This window comes from Mobula birostris, chromosome 10 (assembly GCF_030028105.1).
Source record: "Mobula birostris isolate sMobBir1 chromosome 10, sMobBir1.hap1, whole genome shotgun sequence".
Lineage (NCBI taxonomy): Eukaryota > Metazoa > Chordata > Chondrichthyes > Myliobatiformes > Myliobatidae > Mobula > Mobula birostris.
In genome coordinates this window covers 138,097,378-138,123,157 of record NC_092379.1, presented here as the reverse complement: position 1 = coordinate 138,123,157, position 25,780 = coordinate 138,097,378, and the positions used below count along the sequence as shown (strand labels likewise).

The 25,780-nt window shown below is 44.5% G+C and overlaps 1 protein-coding gene across 6 annotated transcripts in view; it reads left to right on the top strand.

Annotated features, from left to right (window-relative positions):
- The first annotated feature begins 718 nt into the window (after positions 1–718).
- The window catches only part of aff2 (AF4/FMR2 family, member 2), a 703,805-nt gene continuing 678,743 nt past the window's right edge, over positions 719–25,780 (top strand). For 2 of the 6 annotated variants that reach the window (XM_072271049.1, XM_072271045.1), the window contains exon 1: positions 721–1,335. Coding sequence is in view for 5 of the 6 variants with exons in the window: in XM_072271045.1 (XP_072127146.1) it covers positions 1,283–1,335 (53 nt within the window). In the remaining variant the exon portion in view is untranslated. Of the gene's footprint in view, positions 1,336–25,780 lie in introns of all 6 variants that reach the window. The other 4 variants (XM_072271046.1, XM_072271044.1, XM_072271047.1 and 1 more) reach the window with 4 other exon arrangements.

The following is a 25,780-nucleotide window of genomic DNA, read 5'->3' as shown; positions in this document are numbered from 1 at the left end:
AATGTAGAGGTCAGGCAGCATCTATAAACATGAGAGATTCTGCAGATGCTGGAAATCCAGAGCAAAACACACAAATTCTGGAGGAACTCAGCAGACCCAGATCCCTTTTCCTGACAAAAGATCGCGAGCTAAAACATCGACTGTTTATTTCCCTCTATAGAGAGAGTCAAAGAACTACAGCACAGAAACAGGCCCTTCGGCCCATCTAGTCTGTTCTGAACTATTACCCTGCCTCATCCCATGGACCTGCACCTGGGCCATAGCCCTCCTTACCCCTCACATCCACATTCCTATCCAAGTGTCCCTTAAGTATTGAAATCGAACCCACATCCACCACTTGCATTGGCAGCTCGTTCTGCACTCTCACCACCCTCGAATTGAAGAAGTTCCCCCTCATGTTCTCCTTAAACATTTTACCTTTCAATCTTAACATGTGACCTCTAGTTCTAGTCTCAACTTCAGTGGAAAAAGCCAACTTGCATTTACCCTATATGTATCCCTCAGGTGCCACCTGGCCTGCTGACTCTGCTCGTGATACCTGATTTCTCCAATGCCCCCTTTGAACTGTAGGAGGATGGGAACTGGGGTCCTCTGATAGTTGTGGTCTGCGGTATAACAGGCGTACCACAAGGTGGCTTGCCTTCCTCCAAACCTCGGAGAGGAAAACGTTTCAGCCAGAGCCAAGTTGGAGGAGGTGGTAGCAGGCTGGGAGCCCAGGAACCCTGGACACCATCTCAACTGCAGAAATGAAATGAGTTTCAACTGAGTTCCCCGCTTGGGGAGGCAGAGTGAGGGACGAACGAGGGGTGGGGGGAGGTGGTGTTTGGATTGCAAAGGCTGGGAGATGTGGAGTGTTGTTGATGGTCCAGACGTGGAGTGAGGGTATGCACTTGGGGTCTGGCGTCCGATCCACCCTGCTGTCCATGCCAAAGGTTCGGCCGAATCTGTCAGATCCACAGCAGATAGCGTTTTTTTTTGCAAGCTCCATGTCATGGCTTCTTACTGACTGAAGCTCCACCTCCCTGTGTGTGTGTGTGTGTGTGTGTGAGAGAGAGAGAGAGAGAGAGAGAGAGAGAGAGAGAGGGAGAGAGGGAGAGAGAGAGAGAGCGAGAGAGAGAGAGAGATGTTGATTCTGCCTCGCACAGCCAAGACAGCCAACATTCTCCCACTGCGAGAGGCAGCCAGCGCGTACAGTACGGTTACAGTTAGCGAACAATCGCCGTATGCAGAACCGGGCCACTCCTGCCAAGGACACTAGTCCCTTAGAGCTTAACGCACTGCTATGGACCTTTTCGAGTTCGACTTCTTCAGAGACTGGGAACTGGAACAATCGTGGTAGGTCTCTCTCTCTTTTGTTTTGAATAAAGCTCCTTCATGCGTTAGTTCAAGCGTTTATCGTCTCCACTGCCCCTGGCGCCTGTTTCGGCGTTGTTCCTGTAAAACGCAGATATATTGCACCCTTTTCTGTGAGCTGTGTAGTGGCCTCTAGGACGGCTGAATTTTGCCACACTGATTCAGCTGGAAAGGTTTCTTTGTGTTGTATTTTATTTTTTTTTTGCAAAGCTTTGTGTATATAACACACCAGAGACACCTAGTGACATTCAACACTGACTTAAGTTTTCATCTGAATAACCCTGACTGGTGTTTCTAATTAACAAGAGGGTTACTGCTGGCTTTTTGAGGTCACTACTCTCTCAGACATATGTTTCTTTTTAATACGAGGCAAATTCTAGGTGGCTTAGAGCTGCAACGTATTGTAAATTGTACATCATTATTCAGTATGGATGTTTGAATGATTATAGTTTGTAGATGCTTGCAAACTTTGAGTTGACAGACAATTTCTTCCTCTCACCTCAAAAATGTCACCCTTGCAACTTTGTGATGACCAGACTTGTCTGGATGACTTCTTGGAAGGGCATTTGTGTTTTTTTTATATACTGCGGACTCTCTTGGTGACATGCTCCAAGTGGTAAGGTCCACCAAAGGAAAGCCTGGTGTCTCTAGGAGAATCTCATTGTGTGGCTTCCAAGTAGAGAGTGGTGGGTGTGTGGAATGACCTGCCAAGGGTGGTAGAGGCAGATAGCTTGGAGACATTTAAGAAACTCTGAGATAGACACATGGATGATAGAAAAATGGAGGGTTGTGCAGGAGGGAAAATTTTCCTCAAAGTAGGTGAGAAGATTGGCAAAATGTTTTGGGGCCGAAGGGCTTGTACTGTGTTATAGTGTTTGATGCTCAATGTTTTATGTAAAGGTGTTGTCCAGTTACTGAGGTGGGTGTGGGCTAGAATCATTGTACAACAATACAGTGGTCTTCGAGGGGTTAACTGAGACATGTGTTTGTCATTAGTGTTATAGAGTAATACAACACTGTAACAGGCCCTTTGGCCTAACTGCTTCATGTCCACTGTCCACCACAGCGTCCTCCCGACTTGTCACAGATGCTCAAGTTTGGCCCATATCCCTCCAGGCCCTTCCCCACCATGTATTTGTCAAAATGCCTCTTCAGTGTTTCAATTGTCACTGCCTCAAACTACCTCACCTGGCAGCTCATTCCAGGTACTCATTACTGTCTGGGCAATGAAGTTACCTCTCAGGTAAATCTCTCCCCTCTTGTATCTGTGGGTGTCAGTTGGACTGGGAAATCCTTACAGAATCTACGTGGACTCTCTCTGGACTTGTGAAGAAAATTCTTGACTTGACCACATTTGTCGTTGAATTGGCCTTTGGAAAGAATGACAGTATTGATTGAGCTCATTATGATCTTGTACTTTATCCTTCACCTGCACTGTACTTTCTCAGTAGCTTTATTCTTTATTCTGTATTGTTAGTGCTTTTTTTTACCTTATTCTGCCTCAGTGTAATGACTTTATCTGTTTGAACAGTACACAAGCTTTTCACTGTATCTTGGGATTTGTGACCAATACAAATACCAATTATAAATAAAGAAAAGCTGTGACTATTAAAAAAAAAGTGCAATAGAGAGTTTTAAATTCCTCCTTCCAAATGGGAGTTATCATAAGTGTTAATGCATGAGTGTTCGATGGCTCTGGGCCTGTCCTCACGGGTTTAGAAGAATGATGGGAGGGATCTTATTGACAATAGACAATAGACGATAGGTGCAGGAGTAGGCTATTCGGCCCTTCGAGCCAGCACCGCCATTCACTGTTATCATGGCTGATCATCCACAATCAGTATCCAGTTCTTGCCTTATCCCCGTAACCTTTGATTCCGCTATCATTAAGAGCTCTATCCATCTCTTTCTTGAAACTTACTGAAACTTATCGAATATTGAAAGGCCTAGGTAGAGAAGATGTGGAGAGATGTTTCCTACAGTGGGGAGTCTGTGACCAGAGTGTACGGCCTCAGAACAGAAGAATGTCCATTTAGAACAGAGATGAGGAGGGATTTATTTATTTAGCCAGATGGCGGTGTCTACCAGTGCCATTCTCCACCACCTCAGGGATGAAGCATTCATGTCACATTGCCCCACTAGAGCCAAATAGTCCACAGCTGCCTGCCGGAATTTGATGCACAAGTGAATTTCTGCTACAATATCAGCATGGTAGCATGGCGGCACCGTTGACAGAGCCGCTGCCTCACAGCCCAGAGACTCGGGTTCGATCCTGAACTTGAACGCTGCTTGTGTTGAGGTTGCACGTTCTCGCTGTGATTTTCTGGGTGTTCCAGATATCTTCCCATATCCCAAAGATGTGTAGCTTGGTGAGATTTACACTCAGTGGCCTTTTTATTGGGCATAGGAGTGGAACCTAGCATGATCTTCTCCTTCACGGTTTAAGGTTCGACATGTTGAGCATTCAGGGATGCTCTTCTGCACTTTTCTATTGTAATGCGTGTTTATTTCAGTTACAGTCGCCTTCCTGTCAGCTTGACCCAGTCTGGCCGTTCTCCTCTGACCTCTCTCATTAACAACCAGTTTTTGATCACAGAACTGCTGCTTGCTTGATTTTTTTTTGCATATTTCTCTGTAAGCTCTAGAAACTGCTGTGTGAAAAGTCCAGTAAATCTGCAGTTTCTGAGATACTTAAACCACCCCATCTGACACTAACGCTCATTCCACCATCGAAGTCATTTAGATCATATTTCTTCCCTTTCTGATGTTTGGTCTGAACAACAACTGAACCTCTTGACCATGTCTGCATGCTTTTAAGCATTGAGTTGCTGCCACGTGATTGGCTGATTAGATACTTGCATTAACGAGCAGAGGTAGAGGTGTACCTAATAAAGTGGCCACCATACATTGCCCCTAAGGCAGTTAGTGAGTGGCAGGATCTGTGTAGAGTTGACAAGAAAGTGGGGAGACTGTACAAAGCAGGATTAATGTCAATGAGTGTTTAGTGGTCAGCATGCACTTGATGGGCAGAAGGTTGTGTTTCTGTGCTGTTTCTCTTTTTACCTGTAGCTCTCTGACTTTTTGTCAGCATTGGTTCAATGCTAATTGTTCTGTTAATGCCCTTAACTTATTATTCACTGGCTTTGCTTTGGTTGGTGGAATGTCTTTAAGGTTGAGGAATGTTATAATTGGCATGTGCCCGTTATCATTGATGTCCCAGCTGTCAAGTGGAGGTCACACGCTCTCCATCAGGAAGATAATGGACTCTGCTTGTCGAGCAGCAGTATATCAGACTCACCAGATGCTGGAGATCTTGAGGAACACACACAAAACGCTGGAGGAACTCAGCAGGTCAGGATGGGTGATGAAGGGTGTCCCAGTGAAGGGCTTGGTCTGAAACCGCTACTGTTTATTTCCACAAGACGTTAACATGTAGGGGCAAAATTAGGCCATTCAGCCCATTGAGTCTGCTCCTCCATTCCATCATGGCTGATTTATTATCCCTCTTAAATGCATTCTTCTGTCTTCTCCCCATAACCTCCGATACCTTGACTAATAAAGAATCTCTTAACCTCCACTTTAAATACACCCAATGACTTGTCCTCCACAGCCCTATGTGGCAACAAATTCCACAGGTTCGTCACCCTCTGGCTAAAGAAATCCCTCCTCATTTCTGTTCTAAATGGATGTCCCTCTTTTCTGAGGCTGTGCCCTCTGGTCCTTGACTTCCGCCCTCTGGTCCTTGACTTCCCCACTCTGGTCCTTGATTTCCCATGCTCTCCACATCCATGCTACCTAGGCCTTTCAATATTCAATAAGTTTCGATGAGATCCCCCCCTCATTCTATTAAACACCAGTCAGTACAGACCAAGAGCCATCATACGCTCCTCATGCGCTAACCCTTTCATTCACTGAATCATTCTCGTCAACCTCCTCCGGACCCTCTCCAGTGCTAGCTCATCTTTTCTTAGATCAGAATCAGAATCAGGTTGTATATCTCCAGCATATGTCGTAAAATCTGTTGTCTTTGCAGCAGATGTTCATTGCAATACATAATAATAACAACTGTAAATTACAATAAGACAATAAGTATATGTAAGTTAAATTAAATGAGTAGTACAAAAAAGTAGTGAGGTGGTGTTCACGGTTTGACGTCCATTCAGAAATATGATAGAAGAGTGGAAGAAGCTGTTCCTGAATCATTTAGTGTGTGCCTTCAGGCCCCTGTACCTCCTCCCGAATGGTAGCAATGAGAAAAGGGCATGTCCTGAGTGATGATGGGCCCAAAACTGCTCAGAATGCTCCAAAAGTGGTCAGAACAATGCCTTATCAAGCCTTATATTTCCCTCCATAGATGCTGCCTGACCTGCTGAGCTCCCCCAGCACTTTGCGTATGACAGTAGTATATGTTCTGTCCTGGTTGGTTTGTTGAGATTGTGTGCTTCTAGAAGCCTACAAATGAAGTGTATTAGGGTGTGTTTTGGCTCTGTGATGACACATTCCATCTCCTGTTGTCTGTTGACTGTGCATCTGATTCTGGCTGGCGCAATGATGGTAAATGTTTGTAGACGTATGTAGCTAATCTCTTTGTTTCCTTTTTAGTTCTATTTGTCCTGTGCTTGTTGGCCTTGTCTCAGTATCTCCGAACCATGTTTACCTTACTGTGATGCAGATAAATTCTCGTGTTATAGTGGTAATAAATATCTAATCCTGATAGTATTAGGTATCCAGCCCATGGGGATCTGTCGTATATACTTGGTTCTTTCTCAGGTGGGGATAGAATGAGTTTGGGATGAACCTGTCGCCAGTATCAATGGGTATGCAATGGGTCTTCTGGGGTGATATGTGTAGCCATGGATAAACATGGGCTTAATTTTATGTTTATAAAATTTACATAATCATAACTTCAGGGTTCATTTGTGCATTCTCGGACACATTCCCAATAACTCGTGTAGCTGAGATTCTGCAGATGCTGCTGGAGTCTTGAGCAAGTCACCACGAAATGCTGGAGGAACGCAGCAGGTCAGAGGTCAGGCAGCATCCATAGCAGGGCTTCTCAACCTGAGGTCCACGGACCCCTTGGTTAATGGTAGGGGTCCATGGCATAAAAAAGGTAGGGAAGCCCTGATCTATGGAGAGGAATAAGGAGTCAATGTTTTAGGCCAAGATCTTCCTTTGTTTCCCTTTTACACCTGCATGTGAGCTGCACCAGCAGAGAAATTGTGGGCAGCAGGGTAATCCCTTACAGTGCCAGCGATCAGAGTCCAATTCCCGCAGCGAACCCAAAATACTGGTGGAATTCAGCAGGGCAGGCAGCAGCATCTGTGGTGAGGAATAAACAGTCAACTGTTCGGGCTAAGACATCAAGTCCTGATGAAGAGTCTCCGCCTGAAACGTCAACTGTTTATTCCTCTGCACAGATGCTGCTACCTGACCTGCTGAGTTCCGCCAGCATTTTGCGTGCTCTACTTGGGCATCTGAGACCATTTATCTTTTGGGCAAGATGATTAACAAACAAGTACGTATGCAACTGGGCGCGCATTAGATCAACCCTACATCAGATGAGAAAACTTTGCATGAGATGGTATTTTATGGTTGAGACAACATTCTCTTTGCAACCTGATGATTCACAGAGGGCCAGTGTTTTAAACAAAATCAATAACCTTTGACCTGGCACACACATGATCAGTTAATGGTTACCTTATTCTTAAAACAAAATAAAATTTGTTGGAACGTTGCTCAGTTAGGTCCTGCAGGAATTCACAGCCCTTCAGTGCATCTTGTGAAGTTTTTTATAACTGACCAGGGTGGTGTGTGCCTCAGATTTTATATAAATCCCTTTTTGGCAAATTAGTGTTAGGAGGAAAGATTTACAGAGCTAATAGGCAACTTTAATAAGATTGTATCTGGTACAGCTGTTGCTTCTGAGTTTAGTGCCTGACCTGAAACAATTCACCATTGTTTTGAATATACGATCCCCTCCAGAATGTCAAATTGTGTTGAAAACTCATTTGATCTGATGTTGTGGTGTGCATTTAACTCTCAAGAAAAAAGCACAGTGTGGGTTTTTTTTTTGGTGCTCTAATGGAGAAGGAACCCTGGCTCAGATAGGACCTGCTCACACTCATTGGCTTCTGCAAGTATAGACCTTTAGAGCTGTCTATTTTTAAAGTGCACTGGAGTCTTTGACATTTCTGCACAGGGGTGTTTGAGCCGTTCTTGAGCTTTTCCGACGACTGAAGTCAGGCAACAAAACACAAAGCACAGCAGCGGCAACTAGTTTACTACATCATGCCAAGGGATTGTGTTAATGTTCAACGGCACAAATTGCTTACAAGATCAATTATTAATCATTGGGTTAATTTCAATGTGCACGTTGCTTCTCATTGCTAATGCTTCTGCCCTCTGTATGCTTAAGTCTAGTATTTTGATCCATTGATCTTTTTTCAATGACATCTGACAAGCAACTCAAATCTGCAGCTTGGCATTGGTTCTGTAAACAGCACCAATGTCTTGTGAGTTTCAGTCCTCTCGGTGGTCACTTTCTTAGATACACCTGTACACAATGCAAATATCTAATCAGCCAACCGTGTGGCAGCAACTCAAAGCATAAAAGCACACAGACACGGTCAAGAGGTTCAGTTGTTGTTCTGACCAAACATCAGAATGGGGAAGTAAGGTGATCTCAGTGACTTTGACCCTGCAATGATTGTTGGTGCCAGGCAGGGTGGTTTGAGGATCTCAGAAACTGCTGATCTCCCGGGATTTTCACACACAACAGTCTCTAGAGTTTATAGAGAATGGTGCGAAAGACAAGTAAAAAAAAAATTCAGCCTAATTCTGCTCATAAACAAGAGAAAATCTGCAGATGCTGGAAATCTGAGTAACACACGCAAAATGCTGGAGGAACTCAGCAGGCCGGGCAGCATCTATGGAAAAGAGTAAACAGTCAACGTTTCGGGCTCACTTACATACATACACCTGCACATGCATAAAGTCAATTGCTTTGCCTATTCTTCACTCTTTTTAAAGTGACATTTTACATTCAGTGACATTTTACGTTCAATGGAAATTTATTAGGTATAGGAGGTACCTAAAAACAGAGGCTACTGAGTGTGACTAGACTGCTGCATCCGAGCACCACAAAGAGATTATCGTGAAACACAGACCTTTTGCCTTTTCCGACTTATTATCCATGTTAACCCCATTTTCTTGCCTTCTCACTATAACCTTTGACACCCTTACTCATCAAGAACCTATCAACCTCCACTTGAAATATACCCATTGAACTGGCCTCCACAGCCATCTGTAGCAATGGATTCCACAGATTCACCACCTTCTGACTAAAGAAATTCCTCTTCATCTCTGTTCTAAAGAGATATTGTATTGATGTTGTATGTGCAAACATAGGATGCCATAGGTGCCGGACTTCAGAGTTAAATTCCAGCACCGTCTGTAAAGAGGTTATCCATTCTCCCCGTGACCATATAGGATTCCCCGAGGTGTTCTGGTTTCTTCCCAGAGTCGGAGACATACAGGTTAGCAGGTTAATTGTTCACGGTAAATTGTGCTGTGATTAGCGAGTGTTAAAAAGGTGGGTTCCTGGGCATTGCAGCTCGCTGTATCTCTAAATAAAAAATACATAATAAGCATAAACACAGTGAAATTTCCTGGGTATAATGCACTACCTTGATATTTCTTTTTTCTTGCACTATTTACTTTATATGTAGTAATATTGTTTTTGTATACCTTTGTGTTTGCACTGTACTGCTACCACCAAAAAAGACATTTCATGTCATAAAAATAAGTGGTAATAAATCAAACTCTGATACTGCCTGAATTATATCAGGCTAAGCTTATCTACCTGATGCAAAGTAAACAGGGTATTCATTTAGAAGTGACTCTGGCTTTTAGCAGTTGGGATGTTGAGACTTTTACTCACTGTAGAGCGACATTGTGTTTTTGTGGTCCTTCTGGTTTTATGCGATCCCAAGTGTTTCTTCCGAGTGGTACACTTAAACCCAAGTGATGGGGTTATATTGCTTCAGCAACGTGCCACTGGCTGCCTCTTTGAAACAATTTTTAAGACACGAGACAGAAAATGCCTACTAGGATGGATTCCCTAAATGGAGAAAGCCTGTGTGTGAGCTTGTTTAATGTGGGCAGCCATCGAATGGTCCTTGGCAGACTGGATCAGTGACACAGAGTGCAAGACAACTGGGGACCTTTCACTGCCATTGTGATGTGCTTAGGGCACCATGGTGGCGTAGTGGTTAGCGCGATCCTATTACAGCTCAGGGCATCAGAGTTTTGAGTTCAATCCCGGTGTCCCTTTAAGGACTCTGTATGTTTCCCCTGTGGAATGTGTGCATTTTCTCTGGGTTCTCAGGTTTCCACTCACAGCCCAAAGACATACCGGTTAGTAGGGTTATCGGTCAGGTAAATTCTCTTGGGATTAAGTTAGGGTTAATCAGAGTTTATCAGGGGTTGCTGGGTGACGCAGCTCCGAGGGCCAGAAGGGTGTTTTCCACACAGTATCTTTATAAATAAACAAACAAACAAATAAGTAAATAAATACATCTTCCGCCAGCTCCTCCATTGAAGTCTTGGTTGGATCGCTCTTTGGAACCTCCCACTTGACCTTACCGCCATCGCTGACCCTAGCAGGAGCTATAGATGGATTCGCTCTCAGGATTGCAGAAAGTCGCAAGCTTCTCCACCACGACAAAGTTACGGTCCACGGAGAAGAAGAACGCCTAGTCGACCCCTTTAAGACAATGCTCCTTGAAGGAGAATATGCAGATGTGAAGCATTTGAGAACCAGTTTTATTTTGCCAATCATGCTCTGATTTGTTGATACCTGTAGTAGTTTTTAAATATTGCATTGTATTGCTGCTGCAAAACAAATTTCATGACATACGTCAGTGATCATAAACCTGATTCTGATTCTGATATGTAGTGGTTTTACAAATGGAAAAAAAATGCTCTGCCGTGACAGATCCAAGCACTTCTTTTATTTCTGCTCTTGATGTTGCGTGGTGGAAATTATTAATACAGTTGATGTCACCTTGCTTCTCCCTCTGATGTGCGCCTGCACGCCATTGATCATGAGTAGATGTGCTACAATGTGCCTGCCTGTGACAATGATTCATAACTGAACTGTCACTGGCTGGCTATGGTTCTGCTCGTGTTGCTACACAGGGATTGACAGGGATAACGGTGGCATGAAACTTCTAAAATAACAAAATAACCTAAATTGCATTTCTGGGCGGAGTAATCCGTCAAAATTAGACACCAGTTAATGAACATTTTTTTTAAAAAAACTACAGATGTTGTAAATCTGAAGTAAAAGTGGAAAATGCTGGGAGCACCTAACATCTGGGGAGGTGGTAAGCAAATATTGAACTCAGTGAGTTACATCATAGGTACAGCTCTCCCCACCATTTAGGATATCTATAAGAGACCGTGTCTCAGGAAGGCGACATCCATCATCAGAGATCTCCACAATTTGGTCCATGTCTCCTTCTCGACGTCGTCATCAGGCAGGATGTATAGGAGCTTGAAGACCCATACCTCCACGGTTCAGCAACAGCTTCTTCTCCATCTCCATCAAGTTTTTGAACACACCTGAAAAACTTTAAGTCTACCTCAAACTACTCTTCCCCCTTCTCCGTCACAGAATTGGAAAAATCTGCACAGGGATGTTGGCTCGGCAAGCTCCATCATGGGCTCAACCCTCCCCACCATCAAGGACATCTTCAATAGGCAGAGACTCAAGAAAAGAAGGTGGCTTCCATTATTAAGGATGCTTGCCATCCAGAACATGCCCTCTTTTCATTACTACCAAAAGGGAGGAAGTACAGGAGCCTGAAGAGGCAGGCACACTCAATATTTTAGGAACAGATTCCTCCCCTTCACAATCAGATTTTTGAACGGACCATGAAGCCGCGAACGCTGCCTCACAATATCGCTCTCTTTTTGCAGGAGCCGAGAGCGAGTTTGTAATCTAGTGTGAGCAAAGGATATTGGGAATGGTGAGGGTGGGGCTCCATGGGAGGGGTGGCAGAGAAGGAGTGCTAGGGGCACAGGTAAATGCCAGTGCAGACACACCCAGCCCTGAGATACGAGGCAAGGTAATTTAATTCCAAACAATTGGTTAATTTTAAAATATATCAGGTGTTTCACGCTCCCTCGCCTCTCCTTTCCCCTTTTCCCACCTGTAGTTCCCCTCTTCCTTCCCCCTTTCCCACCCATAATTCCCCTCTTCCTGCCCCCTTCCCACTCTCAGTCCACAACAGAGACCCGTATCAGAATCTGGTTTATCATCACTCACGAATGCCATGAAATTAGTTTTTCTTTACAGCAACAGTACAGTGCAAAATTCTTAGGTACCCTAGCTATATAGCTGGCCAGTGGTGCAGTATCATCAGCACCAGACCTCGAAGCAAATGGTCCTGAGTTCAATCTGGTTGGCTCCTTGCATGCTTTCCATCTGTGCTGGGCCGAGCGTCAAGCGAGCAATTTACCTCATAAAAATCAGTCAAAAGTGGCAAAAATGCTTCCCAATGTGCCACAAGATATGAAAAGGAACAACAGCTCTAGCTATATATGTGTGCCTAAGACTTCTGTCCAGTACTGTTTTATATATATAAAAAAAAATTGTATTTTGTGGCAGCAGTACAAAGCAATACATAATACAGAAAACATAAATTACAATAAAGACTTATGTTGAATATTTCTTATTATACATAATTTATAGTGTGCATTGTACAGCTGCTGCAAAACAACAAATTTCACGACATATGCCAGTGGTTATTATGGATAAGACCATGATCGCCCACATCAATATGACACGGCACACGATGATGATGAATAAACATGATTCTGATTCTCTCTCAATCTTGCACTAATGTTGTTATGTTTATTTTGGTGTTTATTTTGTGTATGTGAAGGTTGGGTATAATTTAGGTTAATTTATGTCAACTTATGCTTGTAATGTACTGTGCTGCTGCAAAAAGCTGGTTTTCATAGTATTTATACCATGAGAGTACATGTGTGTATGACAGCTGTAAACTTGAACTTGAAGTAAGATCATAAGATATAGGAGCAGAATTAGGCCATTTGGCCTGTCAACTTTGCTCTACTATTTGATCATGGCTGACTTATTATCTCTCTCCACGCCATTCTGTTGCCTTCTCCCCGTAACCTTTGATGCCCTGACTAATCAAGAACCTATCAACCTCTGCTTTAAATATACCCGTTCATTTGGCCTCCACAACCGTCTGTGGCAATGAATTCCATGGAATCACCACCCTCTGGCTAAAGAAATTCCTCATCTCTTTTCTAAAGGGACATCCTTCTATTCTGAGGGTGTGCCTTCTGTTCCTGGACTTCCCCACTATTGGAAACATTCTTTCTACGTCCACCCTATCTAGGCCTTTCAATATTCAATAGATTTCAAAGGGATTCTCCCCTCAGTCTTCTGAAATTCAGTGAGTACAGGCCCAGAGCCATCAAACAATCCTCATACGTTAACTCTTTTATTCCCAGGATCATTACTCGTGAACCTCCTCTGGACTCAGCACATCCTTTCTTAAATACGGTGGCCCAAAGTATGTAAGGCCTTATGAAGCCTCAACATTACACCTCTGGTTTTCTTTTCTCGTCCTCTGGAAATGAACGCTAATGTTGCATTTACCTTCCTTACCACCGGCTCATCCGGCAGGTTACTGTCTCGGGATGAGGGGGTTAGGGGGTGGTGCATGCAATTAATTCCTGCTGATTGTAGCCACGGGAACAAGGAACTTCAGCCGGTGCTGGAAAGCTTGCCTGACATATGCAGACTGGGGACAAAATGTAGTTGAGGGAGAGGTACAGCAAGAGGGAAACTGAATCTACAGCCGGGAGTGATTCTGTCTCTGTGGAGATGTTGCTGCAATTTATCTTTTGAGCGAAAATTCAGTCTGATGTGTCAGTAAGTGGGTGGATGGAAGCACTATATTTCATTCCCATTCCATGCCATTACATCACTGATTCAGTTAATACCTGCGCTGTTCTAAATTGGTGGCTTCATGTCTATCTTCGGGCTTGGATCTGGTCTACTGTCTATTTATAAGCTTGACACACTTGTTATTAATACCGCCACTGATGTTAAGCTGCTAAATTCAAGGCGACCAAGACAGGCATTTTCAAAGAGTGTGTACTGAAGGATTGGTGCATTAACACACCATTAGAAATAAAACTGTTGTACGATGGATATCTCGGGGTGGAGAGCTAGAGATACGCCTTGCCTTTCAGGGAAACAGCTGAGTGCCTCCTTCATAAACACAAGAGGTTCTGCAGATGCTGGAAATCTTGAAGCAACACACGCACACAAGATGGTGGAGGAACTCAGTAACTCAGGCAGTATCTATAGAAAGGTATAAACAATTGACTTTTCGGGCCAAGACCAGTCATCAGAATCAGAATCAGGTTTAATATCACCGGCGTATATCGTAAAATTTGTTAACTTGGCAGCAGCAGTGCACTGTAGTACTTGATGATAATGTATAAAAACTGAATTACAGTAAGTATGTATATAAAAATATAGTGTATTAGAAAGTAGTGAGGTAGTGTTTATGGGTTCAATATCCATTCAGAAATCTGATTGCAGCGGGGAAGACGCTGTTCCTGAATCATTGAGTGTGTGCCTTCAGGCTTCTGTACCTCCTACCTGATGGTAACAGTGAGATCAGGGCATGCCCTGGGTGATGGGGTCCTTAATGATGGACACCGCCTTTTTGAGGCACTGCTCCTTGAAGATGTATTGAGTACGATGAAGGCTAGTGCCCATGATGGAGCTGAGTAATTTTACAATTTACTTTGATCCTGTGCAGTAGCCACCACCTCCTACCCCCCTCCGCCCCCACCCCCATACCAGACAGTGATGCAGCCAATTATAATGCTCTCCACAGTACATCTGTAGAAATTTGTGAGTGTTATATGTGACATACTAAATCCCCTGAAACTCCTAATGAAATATAGCCTCTGTCTTCCCTCCTTTATAGCTGCACTAGAAAGGAAGAGGGCAAAATCTAGAATAAGTAGGTGGAGGGGTGGAGGGATTGGGGGTAGTGGTGGAGGTACAATCTTGCAGGTGATATGTGAGAACGGGAAGGTCACCCATTTTGAACTCTTAAACTTTCAGATATTCTCTTCACCTCCCCGCCCTCGTAACCTCCCTATCATCTCCGTCTGGCTCCCCTCCTCCTTCCCTTTTTGCTGTGGTACAGTGAGCTCCCTGTCTTCTTCAGCCCTTTACCTTTTCCACCTTTCACCTCCCAGCTTCTCACTTCATAGCCCTCCCCACCCTCCCTCCCCGTCAGCTGGTCACACCTTTCACCTTCCAGCTTGTACTCCTTCCCCTCACCCCATCTTCGTATTCTTGCTTATTCTTGCTTCTATCCCCTTCCTTTCCAGTCCCGATGAAGCGTCTCATCCGAAAATGTCGAGTGCTTATTCCCCTCTGTAGATGCTGTCTGACCTACTGAGCTCCTCCAGCATTTTGAGCGTCTTCCACAGGTAGTGTAATTGGAGCTCTCAGAACATGAATACCTCCCTTGCAGCAACACAGGCTGTAATGAACAAGAAGGTATAAAGAGATTGTATATGAAAAGCTCTTTGCCTTGGATTTCAATGCCCAGAAAAATATTTGAAATGCTCTCTGCCTCACTGTTGCGGATTGCTGTCGAACTCCCAAACAGGGGTTCAATCCCCTTAACCAGCGCTCCCAGTGGCATCCCTGCACACTGTCCAGCTCCCAAGCCACAGCAAGGGGTTCACCCCACGTAGAATCACAGAGGAGTTTACATCGCCTTGCAGAAACTGGCTGTCAGAACAGGAACAGGCCATTCAGCCTATAATGAACGCTAACCCAAGATTCAATCTGAAACAATCACTTACAGATCAGACAATGATATTAACTTAATCTACACCCCTCTGGCTGCACGGGGTGTATATATTACTATTCCATGCCTGTTTATAGAACATGGATCACACACTTGAGGCCATTAAGCCCCAGTGTTGGGTTGAACTCTCATTTGTAATTTAGAGATAAGGCATGAAACAGGCCCTTCCGGCCCTTCAAACTGCATCGCCCTGCAATCCAGCCTAGACACAGGACAATTTACAATGACCAATTAACCCACACATACACACGGAGGTAGGGACATATAAACTTGCTTACAGAGGATGCCAAACTCCAACGCCTGGAGCTGTAATTGCATCAGGCTAAGGTGGCGGCCCATTCTGCTCCACCTAGCCTATTCCATGATCAACTGAACCCTTCCCTCCTACATTCAAGATTCTTTATTGTCACTCTTCAATGCACGAGTCTCCTATTTTATATACATACTTACTACAATTTTGTTTTTTTTTCTTTTATTATGTATTGCAATGTACTGCTGTCACAAAGTCAACAAACTTCACAGCATATGATGGTGATATTAAACCTGATTCTGACTAGTGTAAAGGCGAATGAAATAATTGTTACTCTGGATCCAATGCCGCACAAAAAGACACAATAATCATAAATAACGCTATAAAAATGCAAAAAATAATGTGAAGTCTCTGGCAGTTTTGAAGAGATTGTTCGGATGCTTGCTCTGTAGAGGGCTGATGTTACTGTGAAGCTCCCCCGGTGCGTCCTTGGCATTAGCACTTGGGCTGGGGGGAGGTGGTGGTGACGTAGACGGCGGTGATGAACACAGCAGTAAATTCATTGAAAAGGCAATGTGGCCGGCATTCGAAGGTTGTCACAGGGCATTGACTGCCCTCTACAGAAGAGTCCTCTATTCAGAGCTCTCCATTCTCCTTTTATCCAAGAGTCTCTTAAAGGGCCGTAATGTATCTGCCTCTACCAGCAACCCCAGCAGTGTGTTCTATGTATCTACCACTCCCTGGGTAAAAAAAAATCTATCTCTGTCACCCTGCAGTAGAGAGCATTCCAACAAGCTACTCGCTGCTTGGTATGGAAACTACACTGCAGCAGACAGGAAGGCAACACTGGCACCAGCCTACCTGCCATCAAGGACATATATGCATAAGTATGCTGGAAAAAGGCCAGTAACATTAAGAAGGATCCTGCCCACCCTGTTCATGGACTGTTTGTTCCACTTCCCTCAGGGAGGAAGCTAGGTAGCATCCATGCCAGGATGCCAGACTTAAAAACAGTTACTTTCCCCAAGCAGTGAGGCTGATCAACACCTCCACCCACCCCTCCACACCCTCAACCATCATTTCCTGTCAGTCACCTTATGTACGGACCCTCCTGTGCCTGGTGTCGCGTTATGGACATATAATCAATCTTATGTGTTTATATTTACAGTGCTTTTTATATTTATTATTGTGTTCTTTATCTCACTGTGCTTCTTTTTGTGCTGCATCAGAGCTGAAGTAATAATTATTTTGTTCTCCCTTACTTTAGTGTACTGGAAATGATATTAAACAATCTTGACTCTTGAATCTTGAATGCTGATTCTCACATCTCTCTGTTTAGACAGAGATTTATGTGTCTAAATGCTTTTTAAGTGCTTCTATTGTGTTGAATTGCACCACCTCCCCTGGCAGCACGTTCCAGCCACCTACCACTCTCTGTGTGAAGTCTTACCCCACACATTCCCTTCAAACACTCCCCTCTCACCTTAAAGTTATGCCTGCTGGTACTTGATATTTCTGCCCTGGGGAAAAGACACTATCTCCCCTCTTGATGAAGTCCTACATTGGTCAGGGTTGAACATGGTTATTGCGTCCTAGCTCTCTATGTGATATGCAAGCCAGCGCAGGACGATATGGGGAGCAAGCTGTTGCCAAGTAACAGGCTCCCTTTGCCATGTAGCTGATGAATCCAAAGGAATGGCAGAGACTAATACAGTGGCACCTGTGGCATCACTGGAGTTGCCAGTCAGCGTTGAACTCAACACTGGATCGTCTTAAGGATTCCAGCTCCAGATTTTTCCCTTCAGTTTTACTCCTAAAACTTTCCGCAAGAGTGGGTACAGCTGCAAGGCAGCGGAGGATTGAGATCAGAGTGTTCCTTCTCCTAGATTAGCTGCCAACCATGGCTGACAAGCCCCATCTACCCAAAGTGACTGATTTTAAGGCACCCGTAATGCACCTTTGTGTCTTCTCCTGTCAGTAGAAACAATTGCACCAAGCTTAGTAGTAAGCTACATGTGAAGGGCAAGAGCTGCACTTGGTTATCAGAGGCTACTTGAGACGCATGGCATTGGGAGGATTTAATAGATTCTGGGAGTTTATCCCCACTCCCTCCCTTGACTATGACAAGGAATCGTACTCTCTCTGTCCTTCTAATAATTTTGTAAACTTTCATCAGTCCTCCAACGGTCCAGAAAAAGAGTTGGAGTACTGTTGTATCTCCCTGCCTATCTCTGCAGGCATTAGTCCATGTATTAGTAACATCCTTTCACACTATCTGGCTTCCCAAGGGTTGCTATAGCAACCCTCACACATCGACTTACAGAGAGTTTTACAGCACGGAAACTGGCCGATCACCCCAATGGCCTCTGCCAGTTAACGCCCTCCTCAACCCATCTTCAACTCCATTAGTATGTTTTTCTGCTTCTCTCGCTCTCTCCCAGAGTGTTCACCTTACCCTTGGCCTCCACCCTAAACACTCCCAGCAGGAGTGGGATCTGTATTCTCACCTTTCACTGCGTGAAAGCCATTCGCCTCAATTCCCTATTGGACTTGTGAAAGGTGAATCTTCCATTCTCTCTCACGGGAAGACATTTCTGTCTTCTCTGTCGAAGACCATTATAGAATTAAAGACCCAGGTAACTTTGAGAACATATTCAAAAGGCAGTGTCTCAAGAAGGTGGCATCAGTCATGAGGGACCCTTGCCATCTGGGACATGCCCACTTCTCAATATTACCACCAGGGAGGAGGTACAGGCGCCTGAAGACACACACTCAACATTTTATGAATAGCTTCTTCCCCTCCAGAGTTAGATTTCTGAACAGTCCATGAACTCATGAATGCTACCTCACTATTCTTCTCTTGGCCTATTAATCTATTTATTTATTTATTGTAACCTATACTAATTACTTTGTCTGCTCTGAACTGCTGCTACAATAACTTAATGGCAGTGTCAATAAATCTGCTTCCAATTCTGATATCAAAGGTTCAATGTAAGAAAGGTTTCTTCGGGTTTGACTCATAGATATACCCTCCCACAAAGGGAGTCGCAAAGGGGATCACTGCGGAAAGCGGGGGCGGTGGGAGGAGGGAAAGATGTGCTTAGTGGTGGGATCCCGTTGGAGGTGGCGGAAGTTACGGAGAATTATATGTTGGACCCGAAGGCTGGTGGGGTGGTAGGTGAGGACAAGGGGAACCCTATTCCTAGTGGGGTGGCGGGAGGATGGGGTGAGAGCAGATGTGCGTAAAATGGGAGAGATGCTTTTGAGAGCAGAGTTAATAGTGGAGGAAGGGAAGCCCTTTACTTTCCGCAGGGATCGCTCCCTACGTGACTCCCTTGTCCATTCGTTCCCCCCCCCCATCCCTTCCCACTGACCTCCCTCCAGGCGCTTATCCTTGTAAGCAGAACAAGTGCTACACATGCCCTTATACTTCCTCCCTCACCACCATTCAGGGCCTAAGACAGTCCTTCCAGGTGAGGTGACACTTTACCCGTGAGTCGGCTGGCGTGATTTACTGTGTCCGGTGCTCCCGGTGTGGCCTTCTATATATTGGCGAGACCCGACACAGACTGGGAGATCGTTTTGCTGAATACCTACGCTCTGTCCGCCAGAGAAAGCAGGATCTCCCAGTGACCACACATTTTAATTCCACGTCCCATTCCCATTCTGATATGTCTATCCACAGCCTCCTCTACTGTCAAGATGAAGCCACACTCAGGTTGGAGGGACATCACCTTATATTCCGTCTGGGTAGCCTCCAACCTGATGGCATGAACATTGACTTCTCTAACTTCCGCTAATGCCCCACCTCCCCCTCGTACCCCATCCGTTATTTATTTATTTTCTTTCTCTCTCTCTCTCTCTCTCTCTCTCTCTCTCTCTCTCTCTCTTTTCTCCCTCTGTCCCTCTGACTATACCCCTTGCCCATCCTCTGGCCTCCCCTCCCCCTTTCTTTCTCCCCAGGCCTCCCATCCCATGATCCTCTCCCTCCTCCAGCCTCATATCCCTTTTGCCAATCAACTTTCCAGCTCTTAGCTCCATCCCTCCCCCTCCTGTCTTCTATCATTTCTGATCGCCCCCTCCCCCTCCCACTTTCAAATCTCTTACTATCTCTTCTTTCAGTTAGTCCTGACAAGAGGTCTCGGCCCAAAACGTCGACTGTACCTCTTCCTATAGATGCTGCCTGGCCTGCTGCGTCCACCAGCATTTTTTATGTGTGTTGCTTGAATTTCCAGCATCTGCAGATTTCCTCATGTTTGGAGGTTCCTGATGATGGATGCTGCTTTCCTGCAACAGTGCTCCATATAGAGGTGCTCAATGATGGGGAGGACTTTACCTGTGATGGACTGGGCCGTATTCACTATTTTTTGATAGGATTTTCTATTCAAGGGCATTTATAGGCAAGCAAAGATATTTGAGGGCAGTTTCTTGCAGTTCTTGGATATTGCTGTCTTCCCCTTTTGTAATATGTGGCAAATAATCCTTGAGGTTCCTTGCCTTGTGAATTATTTCCCCAGGAAATCACAGATTGATTCAGCAGAAGGCAATGTGCTCTCATGCCTACGTTGTCCCTTTGCCCCTGTAAAAGACAAATGTGGTCCCATCTTGTGTGGGGTGTGAGCGAGTATTCATCATCGAGTAGTGTACACAGAGAATGTATCCACTCACCGAACTGCCTGCAGACTTGTATTCAGGTTCTGGTTTATTTGCCACATCTACATCAAAGCATGCAGTGCAATTGGATGTGTTACAGCCAATGCACCCAAGAGTAGGCAGGGGGCAGCCTGCAAATATTGCCACGCATCCCTGTGCCAACAGAGCATGCCTGCAATGTTCAGCAGAACAACACAGAACTCAACAAGCTTAGGATGCTACGATTCTGATTCGGATCAGATTCGGAATTATTTATCACACGTACATCGAAACATACAGTGAAATGCACTGCTTGCATTAACAACCGACACGCCCTAAAGAGGTGCTGGGAACAGCCCACACACTCCGGTGCCAACACAGCATGCCACAGCATTCAGCAGAACAACCGAGGCAACCACAGCAACAACGGCAAAACAAAATCAGGGCCACAGCAGCAAAACAAACCCCTTTGCCATCCTCCCACACTCTCAGGCAGACAGGCATCCAGCCCCAGGATGGGCTGCCTCTGGGCCTGTCAGACACTTACGCTGCACACGTGCACCCTTCATGTCTACACATCATGTGGATAATCTCATGTCGTCTCTCTCTCTGATTGAAGTTGTCCGAATGCTGTATCGCTGTGCTGATCTGACATCTGCTCTTACAATGGGACATTTCATAAATCCCATCACCTCTGATTGAAGTGTCAGGGAAGTTTATCTAGATCTGCTTTGCGCTGACTTGTTGAGACGAGGTGCTGCCACGTTAATGAATGCCAGCACTGATTGCTTCTTGTCACTTTATTCATTTAGATAATTCCTGCTATTAACCCTGTGAGCCCTTCCTCGCAGAGCAAACGCAGAGTAGACTCTCAGTGAAAGCTTGCCTGTGTACTCCTGTCACTGTAAGAACAGCTAACTGTTGACACTGTGTAAACTCTTATCTACGATAAACTCTTATCTACTCTTAATTACAGCAGTAGGTCTGGTATTTATCATCTGATTTGCAGTACTGTGCTAAAGTCTTAGGCACATATATATAGTTCGGATGCCTAAGACTTTTGCTCCGTTCTGTATTTCTGGAGCGGAGAGCGAGTTTGTAAGTCTGGTGGGACAAAGGATTTTGGGAATGGTGAGAGTTGAGCATCACGCCAGGGGCGGCTGGGGAGGGGGGGTGTGGAAGTGGTGCGGGTACAGACACATCCAGCCCTGAGACACCAGGCAAGGTCATTTGGTTTATTGGTCATTACAGAATGTCTCTCTGGTGTTTCCCGCTCCCTTCCCTCTCTCTTCTCCTTTTCTCAATCATGATTCCCCTCTCCCTGCCCCATTCCCACTCTCAGTCCACATTAGAGCCCCGTATCAGAATCAGGTTTATCATCACTCACAGGTGTCGTGAAATTTGCTTTTTTTAGTGGCAGAAGTATAGTGTAATACATAAAATTGCTACATTACTGCGCAAAAATCTTAGGCACCCTTGCAATATATATGTGCCTAAGACTTTTGCACAGTACGTAACACTGTGAGTTATAGCTTGAGCTGGGAGATACTAACCAGATTGATATTTGCTGTGACCTGCCTCATAACTCACTTGCTTTCATCTCCCATCAGCCTCGCTTCAGTGAACATAAAACATAGAGCATTACAGCACAGAGTTGCTTTTTGGTCATTGATATTGTGCCGACCTAATACTCTACTCTAAGATCAATCCAATCCTTCCCTCCCACACAGCCCTCCATTTTTCTATCATCCATGTGCCTATCAAAGAGTCTCTTAAATATCTGTAATGTATCTGCCTCTACCACCAACCCTGGCAGCTTGTTCCATACACTCACCACTCTTTGTAAAGAACATCTCTGCCATCCTCCAATCACCTTAAAATTATGTCCCCCTTGTATTAGGCATTTCGTCCCTGGGAAAGAGTCTTTGGCTAGCCACTCGATCTACGTACATCTCGAACAATTTACTTCTCTTCCTCCTTCGCTCTGAAGAGCTAAGTTCAGCTCGCTCAATCTATACTCAGTTAATGGTAGGGAACCTTTGCAATAAAACGGTTGGGAAATACTGCTGTAAGGAGATAAACTTTGGCTCACTCAGTCTAGCCTTATAATTCATGCCCTCCAGTTCAGTTTGCATCCTAAATACATCTCCTCTGCAGCCTCTCTAAAGCCTCTACATCCCTCCCATAATGAGGCAACCAGAACTGATCACAGTATTCTAAATGTGGTCTAGCCAGGGTTTTATAGAGCTGCAACAGTAGTGTAGTGGTTAGCACAACACTTTACAGTAGGAGGCAACCTGGGTTCAATACCTGCTGTAAAGGGTTTGTACGTTCTCCTCGTGACCGTGCGGGTTTCCTCCGGGTGCTCTGATTTCCTCCCACAGTCCAAAGGCGTACTGGTTAGCAGGTAAATTTGTCACTGTAAATTGTCTCATGATTAGGCTAGGATTCAATTGGAAGATAGCTGGGCGGTGCAGATTGAAGGGCCGGAAGTCTCGTTCCGGACTGTACCTCAATAAATTTCAATAAACTAAATAAAAATAACCTTGCAGCAAGCTGTATACTTTTGCCATGGATGGTATGAAGCCCCAGCCTCCAGAGAATGCTGCTGATTTTTTCCACCCCCTTTGAGGCTCAGTGTAAAGGGAGTTCATCTAGGATAACTCTATACCGGTTTACTGCCACCCATCAAGCCTTACATCTGGTTTCAGTTCCAGCTCTGATCCCAGGCATCTTTACTTTATGGTAAACTCCAAAAATTATTATTATTTTTATTACTTTATTGTCACCAAACAATTAATACTAGAGTGTACAATCATCTCAGCGATATTTGATTCTGCGCTTCGTGCTCCCTGGAGTACAAATCAATAGTAAATATAATAAAAATTTTAATTATAAATCATAAATAGAAAATGGAAAAGGGAAAGTAAGGTAGTGCAAAAAAACCGAGAGGCAGGTCCGGATATTTGGCGGGTATGGCCCAGATCGGGGTCAGGATCCGTTCCGCAGTCTTATCACAGAAAGAAGCCGTTCCCAAATCTGGCTGTAAAAAGTGTAACCTCACTATTTATGTATGCACCTGTAGCAGCAGCCATTATAAATGTGAAAGGATATTCCCTACCTGCCTCAGTGAGTACATCACCAGCAGTATTAGAGTCCGAGAGTCATAGAGCACTACTGCTCAGAAACAGGCCCTTCAGCCCATCTTATCCATGCTGAAGTATTATTCTATCTCATCCCACGTGGACTCGAGCTGTCCATATCCCTTCCGTCCACGTAGTTATCCAAACTTCTCTTAAATGCTGAAATTGAACCCTCAAACACCACTTCCGCTGGCAGCTCATTCCACACTCTCACCACCCTCTGAGTGAAGAAGCTCCCCCTCATGATCCCCTTAAACATTTAACCTTTAATTCTTAACCCGAGTTCCAATCACACTCAACTTAATAAAGCCTGATGGCATTAACCCTATCTATCCATCTATTCAAGAAACTTGTGAAAGTGCCGGACAAAGTGTTCCTCTAATTATTGTCCCATTTCCAGTCCCACAGAGAGTAGTGGACCAGCTTAGCACATCATGGAAACCAGTCTCCTCTGCACTGCCTCAGGAAAGCAGCCAGGCCCCAAGCACCCCAGACAGTCTCTCTTCTATCTCCTCCGGCTCCATGTCCAACCACAACGAGGCCATGGCTAAGAAATCTCACAAATGCCTCCGCTTCCTCAAGAAGTTAAATGAATTTGACATATCTCCTTTGACCATCACCAATCATCACAGAAAACATCCTATCCAGATGTAGCATGGCTCAGTATGGCAGCTGTTCTGCTCATGACTAAAATAAACCGTAAAGAGTTGCAGACACAGCTCAGGACATCATGGAAATGAGCCTCCTCTCCATGGACTCTGTCTACACTTCTTAGTAAAGCAGAGACCCCCATCCACTTCTTCCCCCTTCTTCCATCAGGCAGAAAATACAAAACCTTTGGAAAACATGTAATTCCAATTTCAAGGGCAGCTTCTGGCCTACAGTTATTGAGCTATTGAATGGTTCCCCAGTATTAAGACATGGACTCCTGATCTCTCCATCTACCTCATTATAGCCCTACACCTGGTTGCCTATTTGGACTGATAACTGTAAAACTTCATTCTGCATTCTCAGAATCAGAAATTTGTTTTTGCAGCAGCAGTACAATGCAATACATAATAATAGAAAAAAAACTGTGAATTACAGTGGGTATATTTATTAAGTAGGTAATTTAAACAAAATAAGTAGAAAGAAAAAGTAGTGAGGTAGTGTTCATGGGTTCAATGTCCATTCAGAAATCTGATGTCAGAGGGGAAGAAGCTGTTCCTGAATCATTGAATGTATGTCTTAAGGTTTTTGTTTGGATAGTATTGTTTTACCTTGTACTGCCTCAATGTAGTTAATGTTTTGCAGTGATCAGCATGGATGACATTCAAAACTTAATTTGTCATTGGATTGATAGATTCTTGATTAGTCAGGTCTTCAAAGGTTATGGAGAGCAGGCAGGAGAATGGGGTTGAGAGGGAAATGATGAAATGGGCAGAGCTGGCTCAAAGGGCTGAATGGCCTATTTCTGCTCCTATGTCTTATGTTATTATTGTCTAATACTGAATATTTCACTGTATCTCAGTGTAAGCGATAATAATAAACCAATTCTATTTTGAATTACAACAAGCATTCATGGAATCAAACAGCATAGAAACAGGCCCTTTGGCCCAAGAGGCCCATGCTGACTCAGATGCTCGTCGAAGCTTGTTCCATTTGCCTGACTGCTTGCAAGAAAATGAATCTCGGGATAGTATATGGCAACATATATGTACTTTGATAATAAATTTACTTTGAACATTGATTCAGATGCAGATTCAGAATCAAATTGGGATTAATTTATTCGTTGAAACATGCAGTGAAATGTGTCGTTTGCATTAGTAACCAACACAACCTAAACTGTGCTCGGGGCAGCCCGCAAGTGTCAACCTACTATATCCACAACGTTCAGCAGAACAGTAACAGCAAAGCAAGTCCCTTTCCCCCCCTTGCAGCTGTCCACCCAGCCACCAACATAGACAGTTCTCCAACTCCAGGACGGGGCACCCCCAGGCCTCCAGCCTCCAGTGGATTCGCAGACGTCAGGCCTCCAACTTCCCTAGTTCTAGGGTTTCAACCTTCGGGCTTCCATCTTCAGTATCAACCCCAGAGCTCATCAATGATGGGCCAGTCCTCCAATTCTGGACTCACAGACCCACATATTTAAGAGTCATTGGCATGAGTTTGGCCATGTCTGTGTAACCCAGGGGTTCGCAACCTTTTTACGCCATGGAACATGACCATTAATTGAGTGGTCTGTGGAGCCCTGGTCTAAATCTTTCCTATCCACCATTGCTGTCCATTGGCAGCAAACTCTGTGTCCATAAGTTGCACTGTATTTAGTACTGAGGACTATGCCAATGAGATTTATGGCCTCGACTGATAAGAAAGAGACAGGTAAACGGAAATGCAGCTGCCTATAGATTCTACCACATCTAACACCCACAACCCCATCAAGATTTGGAAATATATTCATCATTATCATCATTATG